General features: G+C 41.5%; 1 protein-coding gene and 1 non-coding gene across 2 annotated transcripts; one reads left to right on the forward strand and one right to left on the reverse strand.

Moving 5' to 3' along the window:
- The first annotated feature begins 2,713 nt into the window (after window positions 1-2,713).
- Trnas-aga (transfer RNA serine (anticodon AGA)) lies at window positions 2,714-2,795 on the forward strand. The gene has a single exon. It is a non-coding gene; the product is annotated as a tRNA-Ser (tRNA).
- An 8,080-nt stretch (window positions 2,796-10,875) lies between these two features.
- On the reverse strand, window positions 10,876-23,055 carry LOC145443561 (uncharacterized). The gene is made up of 8 exons (XM_080321503.1): window positions 22,805-23,055; window positions 21,051-21,241; window positions 20,435-20,654; window positions 19,725-19,881; window positions 18,486-18,647; window positions 18,336-18,418; window positions 11,978-12,119; window positions 10,876-11,235 (listed from the first exon to the last, which is right to left on the reverse strand). The coding sequence occupies exons 1-8, from the start codon at window positions 22,925-22,927 to the stop codon at window positions 10,979-10,981; spliced, it is 1,335 nt and encodes a 444-aa protein (XP_080177629.1). The 5' UTR covers window positions 22,928-23,055; the 3' UTR covers window positions 10,876-10,978.
- Window positions 23,056-23,250: the final 195 nt, after the last annotated feature.

Consider the following 23,250-nt stretch of genomic DNA (forward strand, 5'->3'; position numbering starts at 1 on the left):
ACTCAACTTGTACATATGATTTGTGATGATGCGCCCGCCTTGGCCATTATAGGTTGCAGGCAATTAACCCTGGTCAGAAGACTTCACTACACAGACATTTGGGGGTCCGCGAAGGCTTGTATATTTACTGTATTAGCTTAAATGGCCCGCAAGTTCGTAAAGGTTAAGAGCATCTGGTCTGGAGCCAGAAGTTGAGGCTAAGTTTTTACTCTGAAAATCTTTTCATTGTGCTTTCCTAACGCTAGGCACGAAATGTTATCAGATAATTATCAAATATTTTTCTAATTCGTAATAAACTTCCTCGAAAAGTAGGCCTACCGTCGGTTTCGTAAAATGGTTTCGGCACCAAAACAATCTCATTCTAAAATTTTCAGTGTCCACGTCCCGTATAATCTCATGTCGGTTTCTGCCGTGAGTCAGAAACTTGGTCACGGCACCGAAAACACGTTCTATCTTATATGAGCGGGAAAAGGCAACGACGAAAAGTAAGCCCGACCCTAATAGGAGTATTTGTATCTGATTCAATTGTGAATCCAGAACGAATGATTGGAGAAATATAGAGCTTAGGGTTGAATTGTTTTACACTACAATGCAATCAGCTTCTCGAATATTTCATGCTCGGGAACTTCACAGAATGGATAGATTATCCAATGAGGAATTTCTAATTGGAATATCTACTGGAATCAAATCACCATCCTCGTGCAATTTTCTGAAATTATGGAGTTATGTCTCTACATCAAAATCGGGTATTCGAACGGACTTCTGTTCGGTTTGCTGATTTTTTTTCGATAACTCGTAACCGACCAGACAGCAGTGTTGACTCTAGTCAAGTAAAGTCATTTTAGATTTATTAAAGTTAAGTCACGAGTCAAGTCTGACCAACTTTAAATGTTACTCAAGTAAAGTAATCTCATATTTTCGGAATTTGAATAAATTTCAAGTCGTTCAATATTCTCTGTTGCTATCGCTGCTGCATGATGTTAATGTACGGTTTCATCTGCATAATTGCATATCACATATGTAATAATCCACGGTAAACTAGTAAACTTGGTTACATGCAATTTCGAAATTAATCATCCTAATCACGTCGCGGGCTGGATTTATCCCGCGGGCAGTGAAATGCGTGAAATGTGAGTTCAACGTAATCGACGTATATTGACAGTGATAGTGCATGTAGAATGAAGACTATAAAAGCGGCGCCATCATCATTATTGTGTAGGAAATAGTACAATATTTATCGTCTGTAAGAGAAATTTGCCATCAGATTTCAACAAACTCTCCGCGAGAGGACGAACTATATATTTTACACAGCTGACTAAACATATTTGCGCGTAATTGCCAGTCAAGGCAATTATGACAGCATGCTGAAGTTATTTTGTCCTTGATATAGCTTCTGATGGAATCAACTAAATCGAAAACGGAATCCAATCAATGAACCGTTAGTATATTGATCACGCTGCTTTGCGATGTAGAACGTTTTTTGACTTGAAAAGTAAAATTTGTTCTACGCCGAGTACGAGTCAAGTCAATTCATTGTCGTGGGCTCCATAAATCGACCTCACGGGTGACTTGTTTAAGACCCTCTTCCTACTTCAACTTTGCTTTTCTTACTCGTGTGTAGAGGCGTTTAATAAAATAGAATTCTCATTATGATATATGCACTGTATTTACTTAGTTGAAATAAGTTTGCTCCTTATCATATTGACGATGACATGAACAATAGTAGACCATATATTTTGGTGTCTCCGATATTACTCGTTTGCCCTCTGAGTAATACATGTTGTCAAACAATGACGGTGTGAATGTCACAAAGCTGTGTTGTGGGCTATAGGCCTGTGCCTATAAAGAGGTTATGAGTGGTCATCGAGCCACTTCGAGCCACTTACCGAATTGACTTGGGTTTGATTGCCAGTAGAACCGAACAGCAAGTGACATATCCAACAGAGCTGAGTGTGGATTTGGATTTGAGATAACCGGGATTGCGCTGGTCAGCGTGACTCAATATCACATAATTGTTACCGAGTGTATCTCGACTTCGGGCTATAGGCTACCTTCACCGGCGCGATGCGTTGCCCCAACCCTAACACGTAACACCAAATCAGTCAAATTAATAAATAGCATAATGCCCGGACATGATCCTCGCTAGATCGCTCAGGGTTACAAAAACGTTAGTTTTGAACATCCGTATGTGTACAGCTCCGGTGACAGTCATAATAGCTTAGCTTTGAGAATCTTTTGCTTGATACGTGATTCGGTGACCAATGGCAATGAATTGCCAGTACCAGGATTGTGTTCAGGGTTCACTGTCAAAATGGAACTAATAACAGGATATGGAATCACAATTCACAATTCACCTATCAAATAAACTAACAGTTATTGCAGGTTATGGTTTACTGGACTTTTGGTTCAGTGTGTCGTTCGTATGTGACAAGATAGTAGTGAGCATCTTATCTCGCTTTTACATGTAAACTTGCGTTAGGTGTTTGAGTATTTGCATCCCATCCAGTGTAGGAGCTTCTAGAGAGCAACGCAATTTATAAGACTCTCCCGCAGTAGCATCATCTACCGCCGAGGCTACCCTGGTATTGCACTTTGATAAGGTTCAAATATATGGCTGTATCATTCTTCAGCGTGACTCACTATTAGTTGTCAAAGTTAATGGCTTCAATTTTTAAATGTGATTTGGCGTCGCCTTTCGGCGTATTATCGAGAGGTCGTCGTGGCCGAGTGGTTAAGGCGACAGACTAGAAATCTGTTGGGCTCTGCCCGCGCAGGTTCGAATCCTGCCGACGACGCACTTTTGTACATATGACTATTTTCCTATTTTTTTCTACTACAGTGTTTCTTAACCTTCACTAGCCCTGCTAGAACTTTGCTGAACTAGAAGCATTCGACGAACACTAGATTTGGGCTGATATTCACGCAAAAGCATGATATTGTAATAGCGAGATGGTGTAATGGTAATGCGTCCGGCTTCTCGATCGGTAGGTCGTGGGTTCGATCCCCGGCCGGGTGTTACCAAAGGCTCGAAAATTGGTATCCGCAACTATGCTGCTAAGCGCTCAGCAATCGCGGATGTAGCATGGAGGAGGAAAAACGTGGGTGCAGACTAGATGACCTCACGGGCGTATCGCAACTCCGTCGTCAAAGCATCTCGATGGTGCAGGCGAAAAAGAGTATCATCTCTCTCCCCCCTCTCTCTCTCTCTTATAATTATTATTTATTCTAAATCAGCGTGACTTCTGTTGTATTGTATTGTTCGCACGTGTCTTTTAAAGTTTGTACAGTTCATGCGGCTCATGTCGGATACCATAGTTGGCAGACGTGTCTAGTAACGAATTACTTCTACTACCTCCACCCAAAAAGAACTCTGCTCTGTCTTGATTTACGAAATATTTTTGAATCACCTGCGAGCTTTTTCTACTTTGAAAAGTCGTGTAGGCCTATCATTTTTTGCAACAAACATGGTTACAAAATCTCGTTTGCGTCAAATCATTTAGCGTGTCATGAAAAATCACATCGCGCGCAAATTTTGGCAATTATACCCGGGGTTGCCGGTCCAGTGTAAGCCATGATTCGCCCGGATAATTGTTTATTCCTTTGCGAGCTTGGAGAGAAGTGACGCCGTTTCGCTTCCAACTAGACCAGCGCTCCCCAACCGGGGAGTCGCGAATTTCTAACTTTCGTGTTCAATTTTTCAAATATGACAAACACTCAGTGGCGGCTCGTGACAATATCGGGTGGTGGGGCAAGGGCTGCAAGCGACTTTTTATTAAGATGACGTCACAATGGCGTTTTCCAACGTAAACAAGTAACTTAATGATGGTACGGTAACATGAATTTGCCGGCAACAGTGGTTTTAACGTATGTGCCACGAGAGGTCCACCGGTGAGCTGTGACTTGAAGTGTGGTAACTGCGTAAACGGCGTACGGAACAGAGATTCAACACGGTTCATGTTAGCACTAGACCTGGAAATGACTAGAACTCGAGAGATAACGTAAGCCTAACTGGAAAGGTCAACGAGTTCGGACAGATACGCAATTGTTATCTCATAGATTGGGCCTGTCATATTGAATCCAAAACATCATTCTGAAGAACTAAGAATAGCAGCCTCGGAAATTCGGTCTCGGTACTGCATAGGAGATTTTGGCCTTGAAACTGGAGACTGTAACACGACACATACGGCTTTATTACTGTCTATAGGTCTGCTGCGAAATCGCCTTTGGAAAATATATTACCGAATAAATACGTGGATGAAAGCTTTAAACTCAGTACACTGTTACATGACATCATCGAGAAGTGGTCTCATGGCTCTTTTCGGTATGGTACACTGTCAAAATTAATGCGAACAGACCAACACCGAATTTTGCGCAAAATTTACTGAGGAATAGGCTGATCAAGTGATCAGCTGTTAGCCGCCATCGAAAACGAAATAGCTATCGCGCTTGACAGCAGGGGGTTGTGAGCAAATGGCTTGAAGGCCACAATTTCACGGTGAAGTTGACATTGGAGAATATAATATCAAAGTAAATATTTGAATGCAAACTGAGAATGATATCATCATCTAAGTCAGTGGTTCTTAACCTTTTTTCTTCCAGCGCCCCCTTTCAAAAATTATCGTGCTCCAGCGCCCCCCAACTTCATATTGTGAGGAAAGTAATAAAGACAATGAGTAAGAGGGAGGGCCGTAAAAGCACTTCGTCAGCCCCCCTATAAACTATTGCCTTGCGCACCCATAGCGTGATAAACCAAACTTCTGAGGGCTTCGCCCCCACGAACCCCATAGCGTGATTTCGATGGTCAGCAAAGTTTGTGTGGCCTGGTCGCCAAAATCTCCTATAATGCATGAATGAATAGGTGGTAATTACATATATAAGTCGCTATAAACTTTTTATCCTCCCAGCCCACGTAATCAGATTTACCAGTAGAGCTGAGTGAACTGTTGTATAGGAAAATAAAGGGCCCGTAAGTAATAATTAAACATATTCGGGCGTGCCCGTAGGTAAAATTATTCGTTACCAGGGCCGTAACAGCACTTCGTCAGCCCCCCCCCCCCCCCCAAACAGAAAATGTTGGTCCTGGGCCCCCATCGGGTGATAAACCAAACTTCCGGGGGACTTCACCCCCAGACGCCCATTCGGCTGTCCGAATGCTGATACTAGTTATTTACATTAGGTGTCCATTTACTGAGGCAGCTAAGCTCACCTAGACGCGCGAAGCGCGGAAAATTGCACTAATTAATGATTGAAATTGGTCAATATGATCGGGAATTGCATGTATATTGAGATCAATTTTTATCCTCTCTCTGCTCACGTAAACAGATTTACCGGTAGAACTGAGTGATGTGTGTTTGAAAAGGTAGGGCCCCTCAATAATAATTATACATCTTCGGGCGTATACCCGTTGGCAGGAACGAAACGTCACTTCGTCAGGCCCCCGAAAAACTTGGGTCTCGGGCTCCCATAGGGTGATAAACCGACCGCCCCCCCCCCCCCATCACGTTGTTCGCTTTTGCCACGGAATCAGCTGTACTGTTTAGCGAGCCAGTGCGAAGCGCGAAAACTTTCGATAATTCATGCTAAAGTCGGTCAGTAAGACCGGGGATTGCAAATATATTGCTATCAATTTCTTGTCCTCTCTGCTCACGTTACCAGATTTACCGGTACAGCTAAGTGAGATGCAATGTTCCCTCAAAGCTGCGCACGTGCGCAGTGCTGACACCGTCTCTGCGCACAGAAAATCTACGTTGCTCACAACAAATCCGAAGTTATGACCTTTTTTTAGTCGTTACGCATTGTTGTCCAAGGATCAGCGCAGTGAGTTGTTGAGTGTGCACAGACTCATCAAAACTTGAAGCGAACATTGTGAGGTGTCTTGGAAACGGTAGGGCCCGTAACTAATAATTAAACATATTCGGGCGGGTGAACTCGTTAATATGACTTCGTTGCATGATGTTATTTCGTGACCTACTGTCTGCAATATCAAAAAATATAGAATCGCCTAACAGGGATATCACCCAACAGGAATATCCCTGTCGCCCAATCGTACTAAACTAAGAGACACACACGATTTCAAATTGGTATTTCTTCACTGGCATATAATTTTTCTCTGGCAGATGGAATTCGTGTTCTTGGGTTCAGATTACCAAGACAGGAACATTCGGGGACAGTCATTTAGGCGGCCATGGACAATTAAACCTATATGTACTTTGAAGGCTATATATAACGAAGTTTTCGGTGTTAATTTGCTCTGAATACTCATTAAGGATATGTCCTATCACCACATCATCTACTGCAAAGCCATTTTTCTCCAGCTCCCCCCATACCGCCCCCCTGAGCCCAGCGCCCCCTATATCGCCCCCTGAGCGTTTCCGCCCCCCTTCAAAATCGCCAGCGCCCCCTGGGGGGCGCTGGGAGCAAGGTTAAGAACCACTGATCTAAGTTAACGTTACCGCAGATACACCGGCTTTTGCGTGAAATCCGCAATGCGTTGTATGCTAAAGTGTCAGATCGGAGCACATCTCTACCATACTCGACCTTGATAACGAAATTACTGCCCTAATCACTGAGTGTCAACCTTGAGACTTGGCACAGCGTTCGATACTAAAACCAAGACATACCGTACAAAAGCTTATGACGGATCTAGGTAAGGAGCACCGTTAAAATCAATAGATACCAATACCGGCTTTGCGTATAATCTGTTAGCGATAAATGACGAGTCAGCTCTCACTCGAATTAGGAAACGAAATTACCACTAACACAGTTCAGTGACAAACTTAAAACTTGGTACAGCGTTCGATACTAACATTAAGACTTACCGTGCCAAATTTAATAACCGATCTCAGTATTGAACATCGTCAAAATCAATGGATACCAATACCGGCTTTTGAGTAAAATCTGTTTGCGATGCATGACGGATCAGCACACACGCAACTTCGGAAACGGAATTACTACCCTAAACTTTAAGTAGAAACCCTGAAACTTGGGGCAGTGTTAAATACCACCATCACGACATGCCATACCAAGTTTCAAGAGTTTTCATGGTGTGAAACACCATCAAAATCGACCTATACCAGCAAAGGTCGACTCAACGCATATCACGGTATCCGAGTTCAGATATAGATACGATTGTTACATCACACCTTAGGGGCGACAGGCATATATGCCCCGGTTGCTCGGCCATTTTACGAATAGGAGAGAGTATATCACCGTTTCTTAATTGTGCGCGACTTTGAGAGAATAGATAGTGAAAGCTTGTTATGAGAGCTACCGGGGCAAGCCCCGGCTAGGCATTCACAAAGCGAAAACACAGAAGAGACTTCGATTTTCGCAGAGACTTCTCTATGTATGGGCATTTGCAAGCGAAAGCACAAGAAGAACGCGGGTTTCGCTGTGATCTCGGTATATATTGAGAGCTGTGCGTCTATAAATGGTTAAATTGTTAGTGAACAAAATTTTAGGTGGGGCAATGCCCCAGTTGCCCTATAGGACGAGCCGCCACTGCAAACACTTCATCTTGTCATGATTCGACGAGCAAATACACGTTCTCTCCTTCTAAATGAAGTTGTTTTTACCCCCATAATCGCCGCGAGCCAGTACCTGTGCTCACAATAACTCGGGAACCTGATTTTCGTGATTGTCATTTTGATGAGAGCGCGAAATTGGACAGTGTGTTATTGTGCATGCCAGAGAACTGGAATTATAATTCCTTCCTCCAAAGGCTTTGCGAATATTGATCGGTAAATGAAGTCATCCAGCCCGATTTGTTATTATAATCAGCAAACAACTGATGCCGTGAAGCAAGCTACTCAGAACGCTAACAATTTCAAACTGGATATGCGGTTTCTCAATTGTAATCATCTGCTACGCGTATTAATTCTTGTTTACTTGATACACTCGAATTATCGCGTCTGCCTAAATATATGTGTTGACCAAAATAATGTATACTATAACTATAACCGTCTACTTAAAATGAGTAATCTACTCCGAATGAAAAATGTAGCCATGATTCGCCTGTATATTTGTTCAATCCTTTGCGAGCTATGAGAGATGCCGTCTCGCCGCAACTAGACTAGAGTCTATAGCTCTATACTTACTATACTTACTAAGTAGACTATACTCTTTTAAGATACCAATCACAGCAGGTCGATGGATTATTGCAGATATCTTCACGTGCATTTTTGGCTGTGTTCATTAAATTTATCTCACTGGAAGTTTCAACACTTTCGACCCCTTATCGTTACATGTAGGGCGCGGAAATGGTGTCGGAGACAAGGAGGGAACTTCAAGTCACGGCACAAGATGAAAAGAAATGGACTGTGAGTCGATTTTGCTATCTGTAAGAGAGATGAGATTTGGTTGAGTTGCTGAGTTCCGCACCTGTACAAACTACTGGATTTTCGAAATGCTCGACTAGAACTAGAACTAGAACTAGTCGATTTTCAAAATACGCAGACAGAAGTAGAACTGCTCTCATTTCGAAACTAGAAACTAGAACTAGAACTAGAACTAGGTCTATTCAATTTTCAAAACTTCCAACTAAAGCAAAAATTACTCACGTTTCAAATTACGCCAGAGTGGGATGACTCGAGTCACATCTTTTTCAAATGACTTGACTTGACTCGAGTCCCTTTGCTAAAATGACTTGACTTGACTTGCCTCGACGTATCAGAAATATGGATTGACTCGTGACTCGGACCAAAATTCACGTGTCAATTTCAAGTCATCAAGTAATCGGTGTCGATAAAAATCACTGAATCTTGCATATGTTCGGATAGTTCCGAAACGCTGGTGTAACCGTGAAAGCGACTAATCATTCAATAATCGTGCGTTTTACTGAGTCTCCATTGTTCCCTCACAAATAAAATGACCGCAAATGAAGCGATCGAAGCTTACACCTTACGTTGCCGTAAACTAGTATAGTAAAGTAATTAATCTCTGTTTTTACCTTAACCAAACCTCTTGTTTTATTGAAATTGAATTCGAATATATAGTTTATGCAGTCCGCAGGCTCGAATTGTATCATATCGATGTGTAAATGGGTAATGTGAATTGCATCCTATCAATTCGTTTCTATTCTCTATTTTAGCTGGTAACTATAAACTGCGGTTTAGCAGTTCTACGTATAGGTATATGTGAGCGATACAGCTCCTTCTTGTGTGTATATTTACCTCTATATTCGTTCATCAGTTCAAAATGAATGACCACTCAGTCTGTATTTCAGACAGCTAGCAAAATGCAATGACGTTATCATGCCCCATACTTCGAAAAGGCAACTTAACTTGAATTGTGACTTGACTCGTGACTTGACTTGACTTGACTCGAGTCACTTTTGAAAATCGATTGACTTGACTTGACTCGAGTCAAAATATGCAATGACTCGAAATGACTCGTGACTCGAAGGCAGTGACTTGATCCCAACACTGAATTACGCAACTACAACAAGTGAAACTACTCGAAAAACCAGTAGTCAGTTGACCGTCAACTCGCTGTATTGTTAGTTTGTACAAGTCTGCCAAATCCCGTTGCAGGCTTTCCAGGAAATAAAATTCGGAAACGTGGATTTCCACAGAGGTCGGGATGAATACGTGAACGGATTCGGGACTCGTGAAGGATATCTGGTTCGACAGGATAGCTTAGAATTTCATTTACTTCCTTCAAGTTTTAGGATTTTGACGATCTGCACTTGGTAATCACATGAGTAATAAAGCGGATTCTGTGATGAATAATATTTTCAAGTAGAATTGAAAATAGCTAAATTATAGCCACATGGTGCTGTAGTGCAAGTATGCAAGTGCAAGTAAAGTAGAGCCTCCTTTATTACTGACCACGCTCTTAGTGAAAAGACTTTATATTCCCATCAGACGGTACGGTACACGAAACAGAACCTAACTCAGAATTATATCGCGGTCACATAGGTTATCCTACGTGCCCACGTGAATACCCTCCTACCAGAGATGAGCGGATTTGAAATTTCTATTTCCTTATCCAATACAAATCCGACGTTTCAAATCCTAATCCAGAAACTTCGTATATTCCAATCCTAAGCCTAATCCGTTCAAACTTAGAATTCCACTTGGAAAGCCTACATCTTATGCCTATAATTCTGAAAAAGGAACAAAACTTTGTCGCCGTTCGCCACAGGACACCAATCTCCCCGAAAATCGGTAAATCCAATCCTAATGCTAACACATTGAAATAAATCTCGAATCCTAATCCAATCCTAATCCGTCAAAATTTCACTAATCCGGTTTTTCAAAATCCTAATCCTAATCCATGCTCATCTCGGGTGTATATTCACACCCGTACATCTCGAGTGGTACACGGGTCTAAATTATATAGTGGGAGCGGGTCGACAGATTCTCTGGTCCTACTCCGATCCTGTTTTTAAAGCTCTGGTCCTAGTCCGATCCTGTTTTTAAAGCTCTGGTCGGACTCCTAGGTCGGATTCTAGGAATGACCGCGTTCCAGTCCGAAACACTGTGATAATAATTATCTACTCACAGGATGGTATTGAATATTGATTGAAAGAATAGGAAATTGGAAACTCAAGCACACCCTTGTTTGAATCGTCAGAATCCGTTACCTAGCATGGAGCTAATTTAGTGCACCACGAAAATCCACACAGGTAGCGTTACGGGACACATTGCTCGCAGTGCTATCGGGGATATATATGTATCTGTATATCCTTAGGCGTTATATGTGTTGAGCATATAGCCATAAAGTGCGCTTGACCGCAATTTTACACATGGACTACGCGGCAGTATTTCGTCACGTTTTGTGCACGTCCCTGCCCCTAATGGTGTTGGTAACCAGATCCAGGAGACATGTTCTGCTCATGCCAGCAATGCTTCTCATGTAATCACGATTTTTTTTTGAAAACAAACATGATTTTAATGATACTCTAAGAGTGTGAAACACATCGCATTTAAACTCAACACCGTTCGCAGGATAGACCCGAGAATATAGCTTATCTTCATTAGGTGCCTCTTCCGTCCACGACATTGTTCGGTTGCTTTGTGCTTTTTCGTTTCATTCGTCCGCTTGCAGTGCCTTGCGAATGTCGTTTTTTCGTCGAGTAGTTTTTGATTGTAACGCTTGTTAAGCACGGAAGCTTGAATATCATGCTTTTGCAGGCCTGCTGCAGCCCGCCCATGTACTTGATCAATATTACGGGCATGATTAAGATGTGTAAAAACGAAACGATGAGAGTGGGATCGATGTTCGGTATTGGCCCTGTAGGAGTTACATAATATTATTAATGTGTATCAACATGCGCAATACTGCAGCAGTCTTGGGTGGGCAGTAAATATGGAAATCCACTTTTTTAATTACTCAAGCAATTTTCCACTACTTTAAGTACTTGCCGAAACAAATCGATTTTTACCATACTTCTACTTCGTAATATTTTGTGATTTACTTAGTTAGTTTCCGGCATTTACAGTTTGTCAAGTAGAGGTATTATGTTGTTCAAATCACCGAGAGATAGAGAGACAGAGAGAGGCAGAGATTGGGAAATTCGGGCGCTATAAGTTATCAAGGAGTACCAACAAGACTTTATTGTTCACAAGCATTGATGGAAGTCGAGAATTGTCGTTGTGCTTCCCGAAATGTATATGGAGTGACAAATGTGTTTTCATGAAAGCTTCGTGAATTTCGACAATTATTTTCGCCCATACGACATGTTTCATCACAGTAAATATGAAGCAGCAAAACTAAAGTTTAGAACCGATTTTCCATTGAAAACTATCATTGCATCCCGTGATGCGGTCGAATTCGTACGCTGTGAAACATGTATTGTATATTTCCCAGCTCTCTTCATCGTCCGCATAAATCAGAGATTCCAGCTTTTCACAGTACATCAGAGAGGTATTTATGACGGCATTTCAGAACTACTAGCGAGTTTGCGAGCTACAAAGTTTGACCCAACGGGTATATAGTGTGGTCTCAAGATTACTGCATATGTATGCATACAAACCTTCCGGCGCAAGTACATCCACGACACTTGCCGTTATGAATGGAGTCACTGACAAAATCACGATCACGGTAAGTGCAATCAGAAGCTTCACTGTGGAGTGAAATGACACATGCGTGCAGCAGTTCTTCAATCCGCAATCCGTCTGAAAACAGCTGTTGTTACCGTGGCCGTATGATGTAAATCCAGGGTTGTAATGACTTGAGTTATGGCTCGACTTGAGCGGCGATTGTTGGTTGATTCAACTTGACCCGAGTCATTTCGTTAAATGCCAAAGATGACTCGACGAAGTCATATGACTCGAGACTCGGGCGGCCGAGCCAGGCATTTCAGTGTAACTTTGAAGAAAAGTGAAGTTCCACATTATTGGTATTTCCTCTCTCAGTAATCGCACATGAATATTAGGGCCATAAATTATTCGGAATTTAAAAAATTAGCATATAAGGAATGGAAGGAAATCTATATCACCCAAGCAGGGTTGTAAAAATTGGGCTGAATATTACTTGAACTCCGACTCGAGTCTTAACACGATGACTCGGAATGGACCATCCGCACCCTGACTTAGACTCGGACTTGACTCGGTAATGAATTGAAAAGGACTCGACTCAAATCTATGAAAGTAAGATTGAATTGCGATTCGTAACCTTGTGACTTGGTTACCACCATGCTTAAAACCAAGGGGGTTGCCGTTTTACCCATCCTGATGTCAGATTCAGCGAAACCATTTTCCTATTCATGACGCCATAGTAGAATCGAGACGCTCTATCTGGAAATCTTTCTTTTCGTTCAATGAGCCAGATAATGAACCTGTATTGTTTATTGTAATTCCCAAGAAGCCATATCATATTGTCAGTCAACTTTATTGTTATGTCATGGGGGCACGAAATCGAGGTTCCCCACATGGGATTCGTGCTCCTAGTCATATTGTCAGTAATAAAAGCTGTTATGATGTTGTAGCACCCGCACTAATCAAGTCATTTAGTCAGACTTCTTGTGTCACTATGCGATCAGTGCATGCTGTGCATCACAATATCGCTTTCCACTAGATATCGAATAGTTGAAGATTTGATATTTGTGCGTTGACTAACGGTTCGAATTGGAATATCGAAAGTACTGATTACACACGTCAACAAAATGATTTATTTTTTGGCAGAACAGCAAGGAATGTTTTCTGTTTTTTTAAGGCTGCTGATTACTATTATTATAAATATGACATTACTTTTGCAAGATTGGATCTAGTTTACAAGATAGGTATGCTCCTGAATAAGTCCAAATTTCTGTATTTACCCATAAATATTTCACATAGTAGAATAAGTAAATTATAACCTTTTCGACGTCTATAATGCGGATAAAAATATAATTGACTATGGCGAAGTGTCACGTGGCTCTCGGTTAATCAATCAATCTGAACTCGTCCTGGTGCGAGATGTTTCTTTGTCAAAAAAGCAGTCTTGTCAAGCCTAAACATCGTACTTTTGTACAAAGAAAATATATTTTCTCCTGTACCAATCGGTCATTCTACCAAGATGAAAGAGAAGTATGAGGCTGTCAAATTCGACGTTTAAAAGCGTAACTACAACACTCATATATGGCTGATTTCTGTTGACTTTTACCTAGTCAATTTTCTGCTGGCCAACAAAATGGATATATACCAAGTAATCTGTGTTTTTAAGTTTGTGGGACGTGAGGACGAGAATGAAGCACTGGCGCAAAACGTACTGGCCAGAATGAACCAGTCTTCCAGTTTGAACAGTTGTGTAACCAATGAGCAATCAGGACCGTAACTGCCCCCCCCCTCCCCAAACCCCCAAAGAGGTGGGCGAGCTCGAAGGAGGGGGGGCAAAATTACTTCGTGAATTAACATAAATCATATAGTCTTTTTCGGAAATTTATGCAACAGTTTCATTTTTTACGCGCTGCTCGCGCTTTAATGTTGTCGAATATCTTGATTAATGGGTACCCTTACCCAACAAAAAATAAGCATGATTTATAGAAATGAGCACTTCGGTGTCGGCCATTACCGCACCACGACGCACCAAATCATATTAATTTACAGGCCATGTGACATACGACTCCGAGAAGTGTGCCAGAACGATCAGTAGCGAAAAGACCTTGGCCGAAAAGGACTGCCCTTGTGCTGACCGAAAACTTCTATATATACAATACATATATGCAGAGGTGGTCAAAGTAGTCCAGAAAGCTACTCAAGTAGACGCAGAAGTAGCGACGAAAAAATCTACTCAAGTACGAGTAGAAGTACTTCTTCCAAGAGCCATCTAAAACTACTGGAAGTAGAAGTAGAATTGACTGACTTTAAATCTACTCAAGTAAGTAAGTAGTTTTGAAAACAGTCTTAATTCGTTCGCATGGACTGTCAAAAGCTGGAAATTGAGCTACGCGAAAGGTGCACAGACTTGATTCGTATTGATGCATCCGCCCAGGAGGTATCAATTTTCGACAGAATAAACACTCTTTCGCATCATGGGATGCAAATTATAGTATTGATATGAAAATGCGATACTAACTATTTTTTTACTAGAAAACCCCATTTTAGACAATATCATGGCATGGCGCCCTATACCCCATATTATAAGGCACCAAGTTTAGGCGAAGAGCAATACGGAAAAGCTGTATCGGATACGGTTTCAACACTTTGCGCGCGATTAGTATACGTTAATAACAAATATTATGGATCGTAAAATTTATATTTAGTATAGCTTTATTTTAGGAAAATAGAGGCATTACTACACTTGCTTTTATGCTTCAACATGTATGTTCTGCAGACAAAAGAACTGAAAGTAATTAGAACGCAAAGTATTATACTCGGGATTGAAAGTGAAATATACAAATACTACTTCTAAAAAGCGGAAAATATATTTCATGTCTTTTGTCCATAAAGCTTCAAAGGTGAAATGCTAAAACAGGAGTAACGTTGAAAAAGCCGGATTTTCCAGATCAGCAGGACACGTCATGGGCTGCTAGAATACGATACAATACGTAATTGCTGGATTGCGAAACGGTAGTTTCAAACGTTATGGGAGGCCATATTTACTTTGATGAAATATTTGATATGGGCGACAATGCGGTGTGAGTGGAACCAAGCAACCCGGTACCTAAATACTTTCGTGAAAACATATTTGGCACTCCATAACTACTGCGCGCGAAGCACAACAAAATTTCTGGGCTTTACTTGACTTTTATGAATATTAAAAGTTGGTACTCCGTGAAAACAGCCCCGAAATTCCTCAGGCTATCTTTCGTATGGGGGGATTAAACTACTCCTACTTGACAAACTGAAAAAAGCGAAAAGTAAGTAAGTAGATCACAAAATATTACGAAGTAGAAGTAGAAGTAGAGAAAATCATATCTACTTGATTAAGTACCAGAAGTAGAGGAAAATTACTTGAGTACTTCCAAAAGGTAGAAGTACTTCGTTACTGGCCACCTTTGCATAAATGTTTAATTGTCCACAGGCGCCTAAATAGCTGGCGCCGAATGTTCCTGTCCTGGCGATCTGAGCTCCACAAGATAAATGCCATCTCGAGGGAACATTATTTACCGGTAAAGAAATACGACTTTGAAATCGTGTACGTTTTTTAGTATAGTACGTTTGAGCGATTTCAATATCTTTTGAAATAGCAGATAGGAGGTCACGAAATAGCATCATTTAACGAAGTCAGTAAACCAACGGGTACGCCCGAAGAAGTTTAATTCTATTATTCAGGGGTCCTGCCTTTTCCAACACACCTCACTCAACTGTACCGGTAAATCTGATTATGTGAGCAGAGATAGGATAACATTTATAGCAACCCTGATATGCCAAATCATTAATTATAGATATACATGCATGAGTATATGTAATTGGTATTGCATATAGGCAGGGCCGTAACAGCACTTCGTCAGCCCCATAAAAAAAAAAAAAACTTTGGTCTTGGGCCCCCCACAAGGTTATAGACCTAACTTATGGGGGGCGTCGCCCCCCAGACCCCCCTCCGGCGATACACTCTTTGCCGCTATTTACCATATTCATTGGGACTTTGTTTAGTGAATCAGCTTTTGTCGCCTAAGCGCGGAAAAATTTATAGAATTCATGATTGAATCGGTCAGTATGATCGGGAATTGCCTATATTGTTATCAATTTTTATCTTCTCTCTGCTCACGTAATCAGATTTGCCGGTAGAGCTGAGTGAGGTGTGTTTGAAAAGGTAGGACCACTCCATTAATAATTGAACATCTTCAGGCGTATACCCGTTGGCAGGAACGAAACAGCACCTCGTCAGGCCCCCAAAAACGTGGGTCTTGGGCTCCCATAGGGTGATAAAACGACCCCCCCCCATCTCGTTGTTCGCGTTTGTCACGAAATCATCTGTACTGTACTGTGAGCCAGCGCGAAGCGCGAAAATTTTCGATAATTTATGATAAAATCGGTCAATCAGATCGGCGATTGCATATAAATTATGCTATCAATTTATTTTCCTCTCTACTCACGTAATTAGATTTACCGGTAGAGCTGAGTGAAGTGTCTTGAAAACGGGATGGCCCGTAAATAATAATTAAACGTTTTCTGGCGGGCGGACCCGTTGGTATGACTTCGTTACATGATGTTATTTCGTGATATCCAGTCTGCTATATCAAAACATATAGAATCGCCCAAACGTAGGCTTCTAAACTAACAGACGCACACGATTTCAAATTGGTATTTCTTCACTGGCATAATTTTTTTCCCAGCGGGATGGTATTTGTCTTGTGAGGTTCAGATTGCAAAGACAGGAACATTCGGCGTCAGTCATGTAGGCGCCTATGTACAATTAAACCTATGTGTATTTTATATATAGAACGCGGTCTTCGGTCAGCATAAGGGCATAGACCTTTTCGGCCAAGGTTTTATCGCTGCCGATCGTTCTGGCACACTTCTTGGAGTCGCATGTTATAGGGCCTAAAACTTGATTGTAGGTCTTGGTGGTTCGTAGCGCGGTAATGGCCTAATAGCCAATAATAAATATAAATGGCTTCTTGAATTCGCGCGCAGCGCGAAAAAATTTTGAAAAATTGGCATAAATTTTCAAAAAATACTTTATGCTTTATGCTAATTCACGAAATAATTTTGGGCCCCCTTCGAGCTCGCCCCCCCCAATTGGGGGGTTTGGGTGCGGCAGTTACGGTGCTGCATATAGGCCAATGTATATGGCTGTCTGTATAATGTATGACAGGCGTCGCCAACTCAAATCGGGTCGCGGGCCACTTTTCAAATTTCGCAGCGGCCGCGGGCCGCATGAATTCAATATCGGTATAAACTAGGCAACCATCGTTTTGAAACTCTACGTCAGTACAACGCCGTGCTACTTAATTTAGGCAATGGGCGTAGTGACCACAAAATAAGTAATATTTTATCAAAGGAATACAAATACAACAAAAAATCATTATCATTCATTTCATTTTATTTTGAAGTCTGAGCTGTGCACGATACTGGAAACGATTTTCAGCGAATAAGGCCTCGATATTGGGGCTAGCGAGATACGTTACTAGCTGAAATACCATCTCCATGTAAAGTTTGATATTGTGGGGAAGCCCTAAGCCAGTGGTTCTCAAACATTTTTAGACACCCCCCCCCCCCCCTTAATGATACTGAAAACTTTCGCTCCCCCCTCATCGTCATATCACAAAATGCAACCAGAATGCTAGCAATCCCAACAGATAGTTTGATGACATTGAAGGTTATGACTGTTGATATACACAAAATATAAATTTGATGTAAATCGCGCGGGGCGCGAGAAATTTTTCAGTTGACCGCAGCTCCGCGCCCTCTTAAGATGCTTTCACGCCCGCACAAGAGGGGCGCGCAGTCCAGTGAACCACTGCCGTATGCCGTTTTATAGGCGTCTCGATCTTGGCAGTGTTTTGGCCATTGCACGTCAAGGCAATATGCCCAGCCCATTCATTTCAGCAGATTATTCTTCCTCGATGGAATGCTGTTGCCATCTCCAAAGCCGTTTTTGCTAGTAACGAATGGTGATGTTGGGCAAAGGAGAATAAGCTAAGCTATAGCTTATTTCGAAACAACAACAACTACAACAACAATGCTTGAAACTGCATTTCAAAATCGTTTTCTCAGTTTTCTTCTGAAATCTCAAATCACGTCGCGGGCCGCAAAATATGACCTCGCGGGCCGCATGCGGCCCGCGGGCCGCGTGTTGGTGACCCCTGATGTATGAGGTGACCAGATGACTTGAAGGCCTGTTGGTCGTATCGCTGGCCACGATTTCACAGCATTACTTTATTGCACCTGGAAATAAACTTCTGTCTGTCTGTCTGTCTGTCTATCTGTCCTATTAGGTCTTACATACTAACTCACTATTATTACCTCCGACCCAAGTCTCGATGATATGTCGTGTTCGGATACAGACCATGAACGAGCCTCCTTTGCTTCAACAGGGTTCCGCGGCTCTGCAAGGAACAAAAGCAGGAAATTCGTAACATGAGTAGCTCGTGTGTAGCTATTATTCATATTCACCTGCTGAAGTTCGAGGAGAGGAAGCTGCTTGATATTGCCTTATCACAAAAACCAGGGTAACAATCATATACGCCACAGAAGCAAAATAGATTGATCCCACCACAACGAAGAAACTCTTCCTCATTGGCAACCAGACACGTGAACAAATGACGGCTGCATCGTCTGTGTAAACAAGGTGATGCTGCGAACACGCTTCTGCGTTGCAGGTTTATTTAGCTCGGAGGTGGGCGAACAGAATCCGCACCTAAATTGGCTCTGCTGAAATTCCTCGCGCTGTCGTTGCAGCAATTTAAAAATGCCGCTGAAATTGCGTCCAAAATCTAGTCTTATTTGAACTTCAATATACAATTGAATAGTATATTCATATTGAAGTGAACCCGAATACTTTCGGCTGACACCTCGTAGAGGGTAATCGTCAGCAACTAGCAGAGAATTGGAAAGAATATGGTATGTTTTATGGAAATTGAGGATAATTAATTGTAAATAATTTTAAAATATATACATGCTTGCCACATGAAATAATTAGGTAACATTGCCTAGAACGTAACAGTATATGACCAACATCATCTCAGTAAAGATATATTGTAGAATTCTAGTGATTTGTGTCTGTGATTACAAGAGCCCGACAACGGCGACCAAGCATGTTAAAGTGGTTTCGACTGCTTAAAATCCCAATACCGCGTAGCGGAAATGTTCGAGTTATATCACCAGTCACCATTTAAATGGGTAACTACCGGTAGTTGTTTAGCAAGCCAGGAAAGTTATTATAGTATCAGTGAAGCATTTAGTTATAAGACTGATGCTTGGTTTGTGGCGATTCAGTCACAGTATGCGATGGCAGGTAAAGAAAGTCTGTAATAAGCTGGTCATAGCAATCTGAAAAGCGAAATGTGGAAGAAAGGCTTTGTATATAGCTTTGACAGCCCGGCTACTGGACAGGCACAACTAATAACCGCCATAAATGACGCGAAATGACGCGTGGATGTTCGGGCGTTTTTTAGTTAATTTGATCAATACCAAAGCAGCATTATTATAAGTGGGTCATTCGGGTGTCGAGTAGGAAAAATTACTTTTTTTCTAGTCTACGCAACAGGATTTTCCGTAAAGAATTTTAGAATCAGCAGTTTTCTAGTCTAGCAGTCTAATTTTTGTGATTTGTAAATAGTGTCCAAATATGGTAACCCTAACGACATGGGTTATGGCCTTTGTAGTCCATACAAATGATGATGCATCACTAACCTGATATGCACGTTGAGATCAACTTGAAGCTGGGAAGACATTTGCAGTGTTCGAGACAGTTCCACTCGAATGCTGTTGGGATTGAAATACCAATAGGAAGAAGCCACGTCACTGTTATTATAAGAGCTGCCTCGCGATCTTTCGAAATTTTGGCTGTCTGAAGTATTAGCATAATGACGAATCAAGGATAATTAGGCTCATGTAATTATGATCAAAGTCACAAAGATGAAGCTTGTCCAGTCCTTTTCGCATTTGATTCGGTTTACTGGCGCCAAATTTACTTCAGCACTCATAGTTCAGTTATTCCCAACCTCGGCTCTTATTATTCCAGGAAAATCCCACGAAAATATAATAGACAGTTATAGTTTGGTTCTGTGAATAGTTCTCGTCAATTGCTGTATGGCAATGCTGAATCAAACTAGAAATGTCTATTATATATTTTAATTTGGTTTTAGCCGCTCATTGCAGTTTCTGAAAGCCGGGAAGAGAATTTCTGCAGACTACAGTACTTATTAACTAGCATTAAGCGCATGGATGGATACCCTTCAGATAATTTGATATATCTTGAATTTTAATGGGGATAGACCTTTATAGATTATTTCTGTATTGAGCACATCCCCATACAATTTTATTAGCATCAAAATGACGGCTACTAGTCAACTATAAATTGCAATAACTAAAATATGCATACGGTGTATACTACAACTTACCAACTTGCGTATAGTGCGATTATACAACGCCATAACTCTGCTTTGTCGGGAAACTGGGACATTTTCAATCACCGCGGCCACTACGAATAATGACCTCTTTGCGGCAAACACGAGCACCACAATATTAAGCTCCATCAGCAAATGAAAGGAGACCGAGAGGGCCTTACGGAAACTCCATGATCGCATCACCCAATTATGACGAAAGTCAGTCTGATTGTAACTGAAAAGGAAGGATGGATTTTTTTTACTCGAGTACCATTCTGAGGATGATCTTTCTGCTGCAATGACAAGTTGCTCAACCCGGTATGCCGAAATCCAATTCCACTTTCATACAACTCATATAGTCTTGTAGCAGATCAAAAGCAATCATTATCACCATCCACCCCATGTCAGTAGGCTACCCAAGTGTCACGGGAATGGGTGGATTCACACCTTTAAAACGTACAGACCAAACTATAAAATCCTATTGTTTTCATTCAAAAGTAAATTCTAATGCCATGTTGAATTGACTTTTACTCCACAAGACACTCACTTCACAACCAATTTCAATTAGGGTATGTATTATGATTCATGAAGTCTACAAGCCGTGCTTGTTACCAAAAAAAATATGTCTTACTTCTGCAGAACTCCGCCCGAAATAAACCCATCATCAAAATGATAACGGGTGTGAAGTATATCATACAATGCAATAATACTGAAGCTGATGACCGAGAGGAGACAGCTCAGCAGATGTACATATATCCTGTTATGGCGTAACATTCCCCAGTTGCAGACAATTGTCAGAACTAGCAGACTGTTCCACACTATCTGAAATGGACGATATTGTAAGAAATTATAACAGCACAGTCCAATATATCAGGACTCAGGAGTGACTAACTTCCGTTATATTGGAATTGACCGAAATGTTTTGCAAGACCGGCGATCGATCATTTGGTTAGAGAGAAGTGTCACTGATGTACTTTTTTTCTGATACTTGTACCGTGGAATAATTCATGTTACCTGTTTGGGGTTTATCTAGGCTACTCCTCGCCATCTGATCCGCCTATGCTGTGCGTAACAAAAGCCTAGAGGAGGGATTACCAAGATTTCAATCTCGTGGATCCCTTCGGCGAATATTTGAACCGAAATTACCCCCTAAGAAAAAGTAGCCCGGTGACTAAAAATGTCATCTTTCCCGCACAAGCAGTCGTTGACTAAATTCACCGATTTAGCTTAACGTCATGTATTTTAAATCGATGAATTTGGCATATTTGTTCTTGGCCGGGAAGACGTTGACTTGAGAAAAGAGATGAACAGTTTCACATGACTTTTACGAGCGTAAGCAATTTGGTCGAGAGGCAGTCGCGTGACGCACAAAATCGTCTCGCAAGCCGCAGTTTTGTTAAATTTGGGCTGGTTTCAAAAACACACTGGAAACGAAAACGGTAGATTTTAAATAGCATTTAAACATACCGGAAGCTATAAATCAGTCAAAAAGCACATTCATATGCAATAGTTTGGCCATAAATGAGAAGCTTGATGAGTCCATAGGTGTACCTTCCATTATAACCCGACAGTCAACCCCCCCCCCCCCCCTTTAGTGGGGAATCTACGGTTGGGAACCACTTGGCCTTGATCGAAAGTGGGTCGTGGCTACAAGTCGGCAGATCAGGAATCCCCTGAAATCGCCTTGGTGTAATATGACCAAAACAGTCGAAACACCATGACTACCAAACCAACCATAAGAAAAGTAAATGGTCGTTGGCACACCTGAACTAATCTAATTTGTTACTTATGGCATGTTACTATGGTATAGGTATGTACGGACCATGATTTTTTTTTAGAATGCGGGTCCAATCCTGTTCGATAAAATGAAATCCGGATCCAAAAATTTTATGCACAAGTTTGAGCATCTATTTGCTCCTGTCGTCGATATTTTATAATCACACCTCGTCAATGCATTTTGATTTTCTATTAGTTATTTTTCGAAATGCTGAAGTCAGCTGAGTCCAAGTTCCTACAAAACATCGAAGTAAACGAACATAAAGTCACTTCCATGCACTAGAAATTTAGAATCCCGTCCTGATCCGGATCATGCAGTCGGGAAAAATGTGAACCCGGATCTTGGATCCCGGAACCCGAAACTTGCCGGATTCTTGTCCGGTTGTAATCAAAAGTCATGATCCTGTAATTGTGTACAATGTACATCTCCAGTCTGGTACTCTTGGTGGCGCCCAAAATTGATATGGTTTACTGAGTGCAGTTAAAAGCCGACAATGCATTGTATCGTATGTTGCTTCATTTCTCTCCTGAATCTTTTGACAGCTTTACAAACCCAAATCAAGTGCTTGTATATTGTTTCAATACTATTTCCATATAAATGCAACTCACCACAAATGCCGTGAAAGACAGAAACAGGGCAACATATTGGCTTCTAGGATCCTCAGTCTGGCACGTGATTCCATTTGGAAGTACTGTCGTGGCGGAATCATATTTTATGGTGGTAATATTCATATAGCATCACTCTTTGTTACAAGTGATTGTTCTGAAATATTTGTGTGCAATCGATATGCAGATGTGGATTAGGTCTACAGCGGGATACACGTTGAAACGAGCGGCAGCTCATTTGAGGGACCTATAATTCAAGTCAGGGTAGGTTCAATTTGATTTGAATGACAAATCAAAGATCAGGCTAATAAAACCCATGGTTGCGGGTTAACTACGATGATTCAAATATAGATCGCGCCACTTTATTCTCAAACGGTTAAAACGTTACTCTTCAAAGTGTCACTTAAATGAACCGTATTTATATCCCTCCCGTGAGCTGTCACTCGATC

The sequence above is a fragment of the Botryllus schlosseri genome, chromosome 7 (genome assembly GCF_051294905.1).
Source record: "Botryllus schlosseri isolate E-star chromosome 7, Bs_hap1, whole genome shotgun sequence".
Lineage (NCBI taxonomy): Eukaryota > Metazoa > Chordata > Ascidiacea > Stolidobranchia > Styelidae > Botryllus > Botryllus schlosseri.

Bases quoted from the DNA above. Each gene is read 5' to 3' on its own strand.
- LOC145443561 (XM_080321503.1), bottom strand. From the start codon at position 22,927: ATGAATATTACCACCATAAAATATGATTCCGCCACGACAGTACTTCCA. The intron at 21,242-22,804 runs GTGAGTTGCATT...CGTCCATTTCAG, and splicing joins TGTCTTTCACGGCATTTGTG to ATAGTGTGGAACAGTCTGCT. The intron at 11,236-11,977 runs GTTTGTATGCAT...TAACTCCTACAG, and splicing joins GGATGTACTTGCGCCGGAAG to GGCCAATACCGAACATCGAT.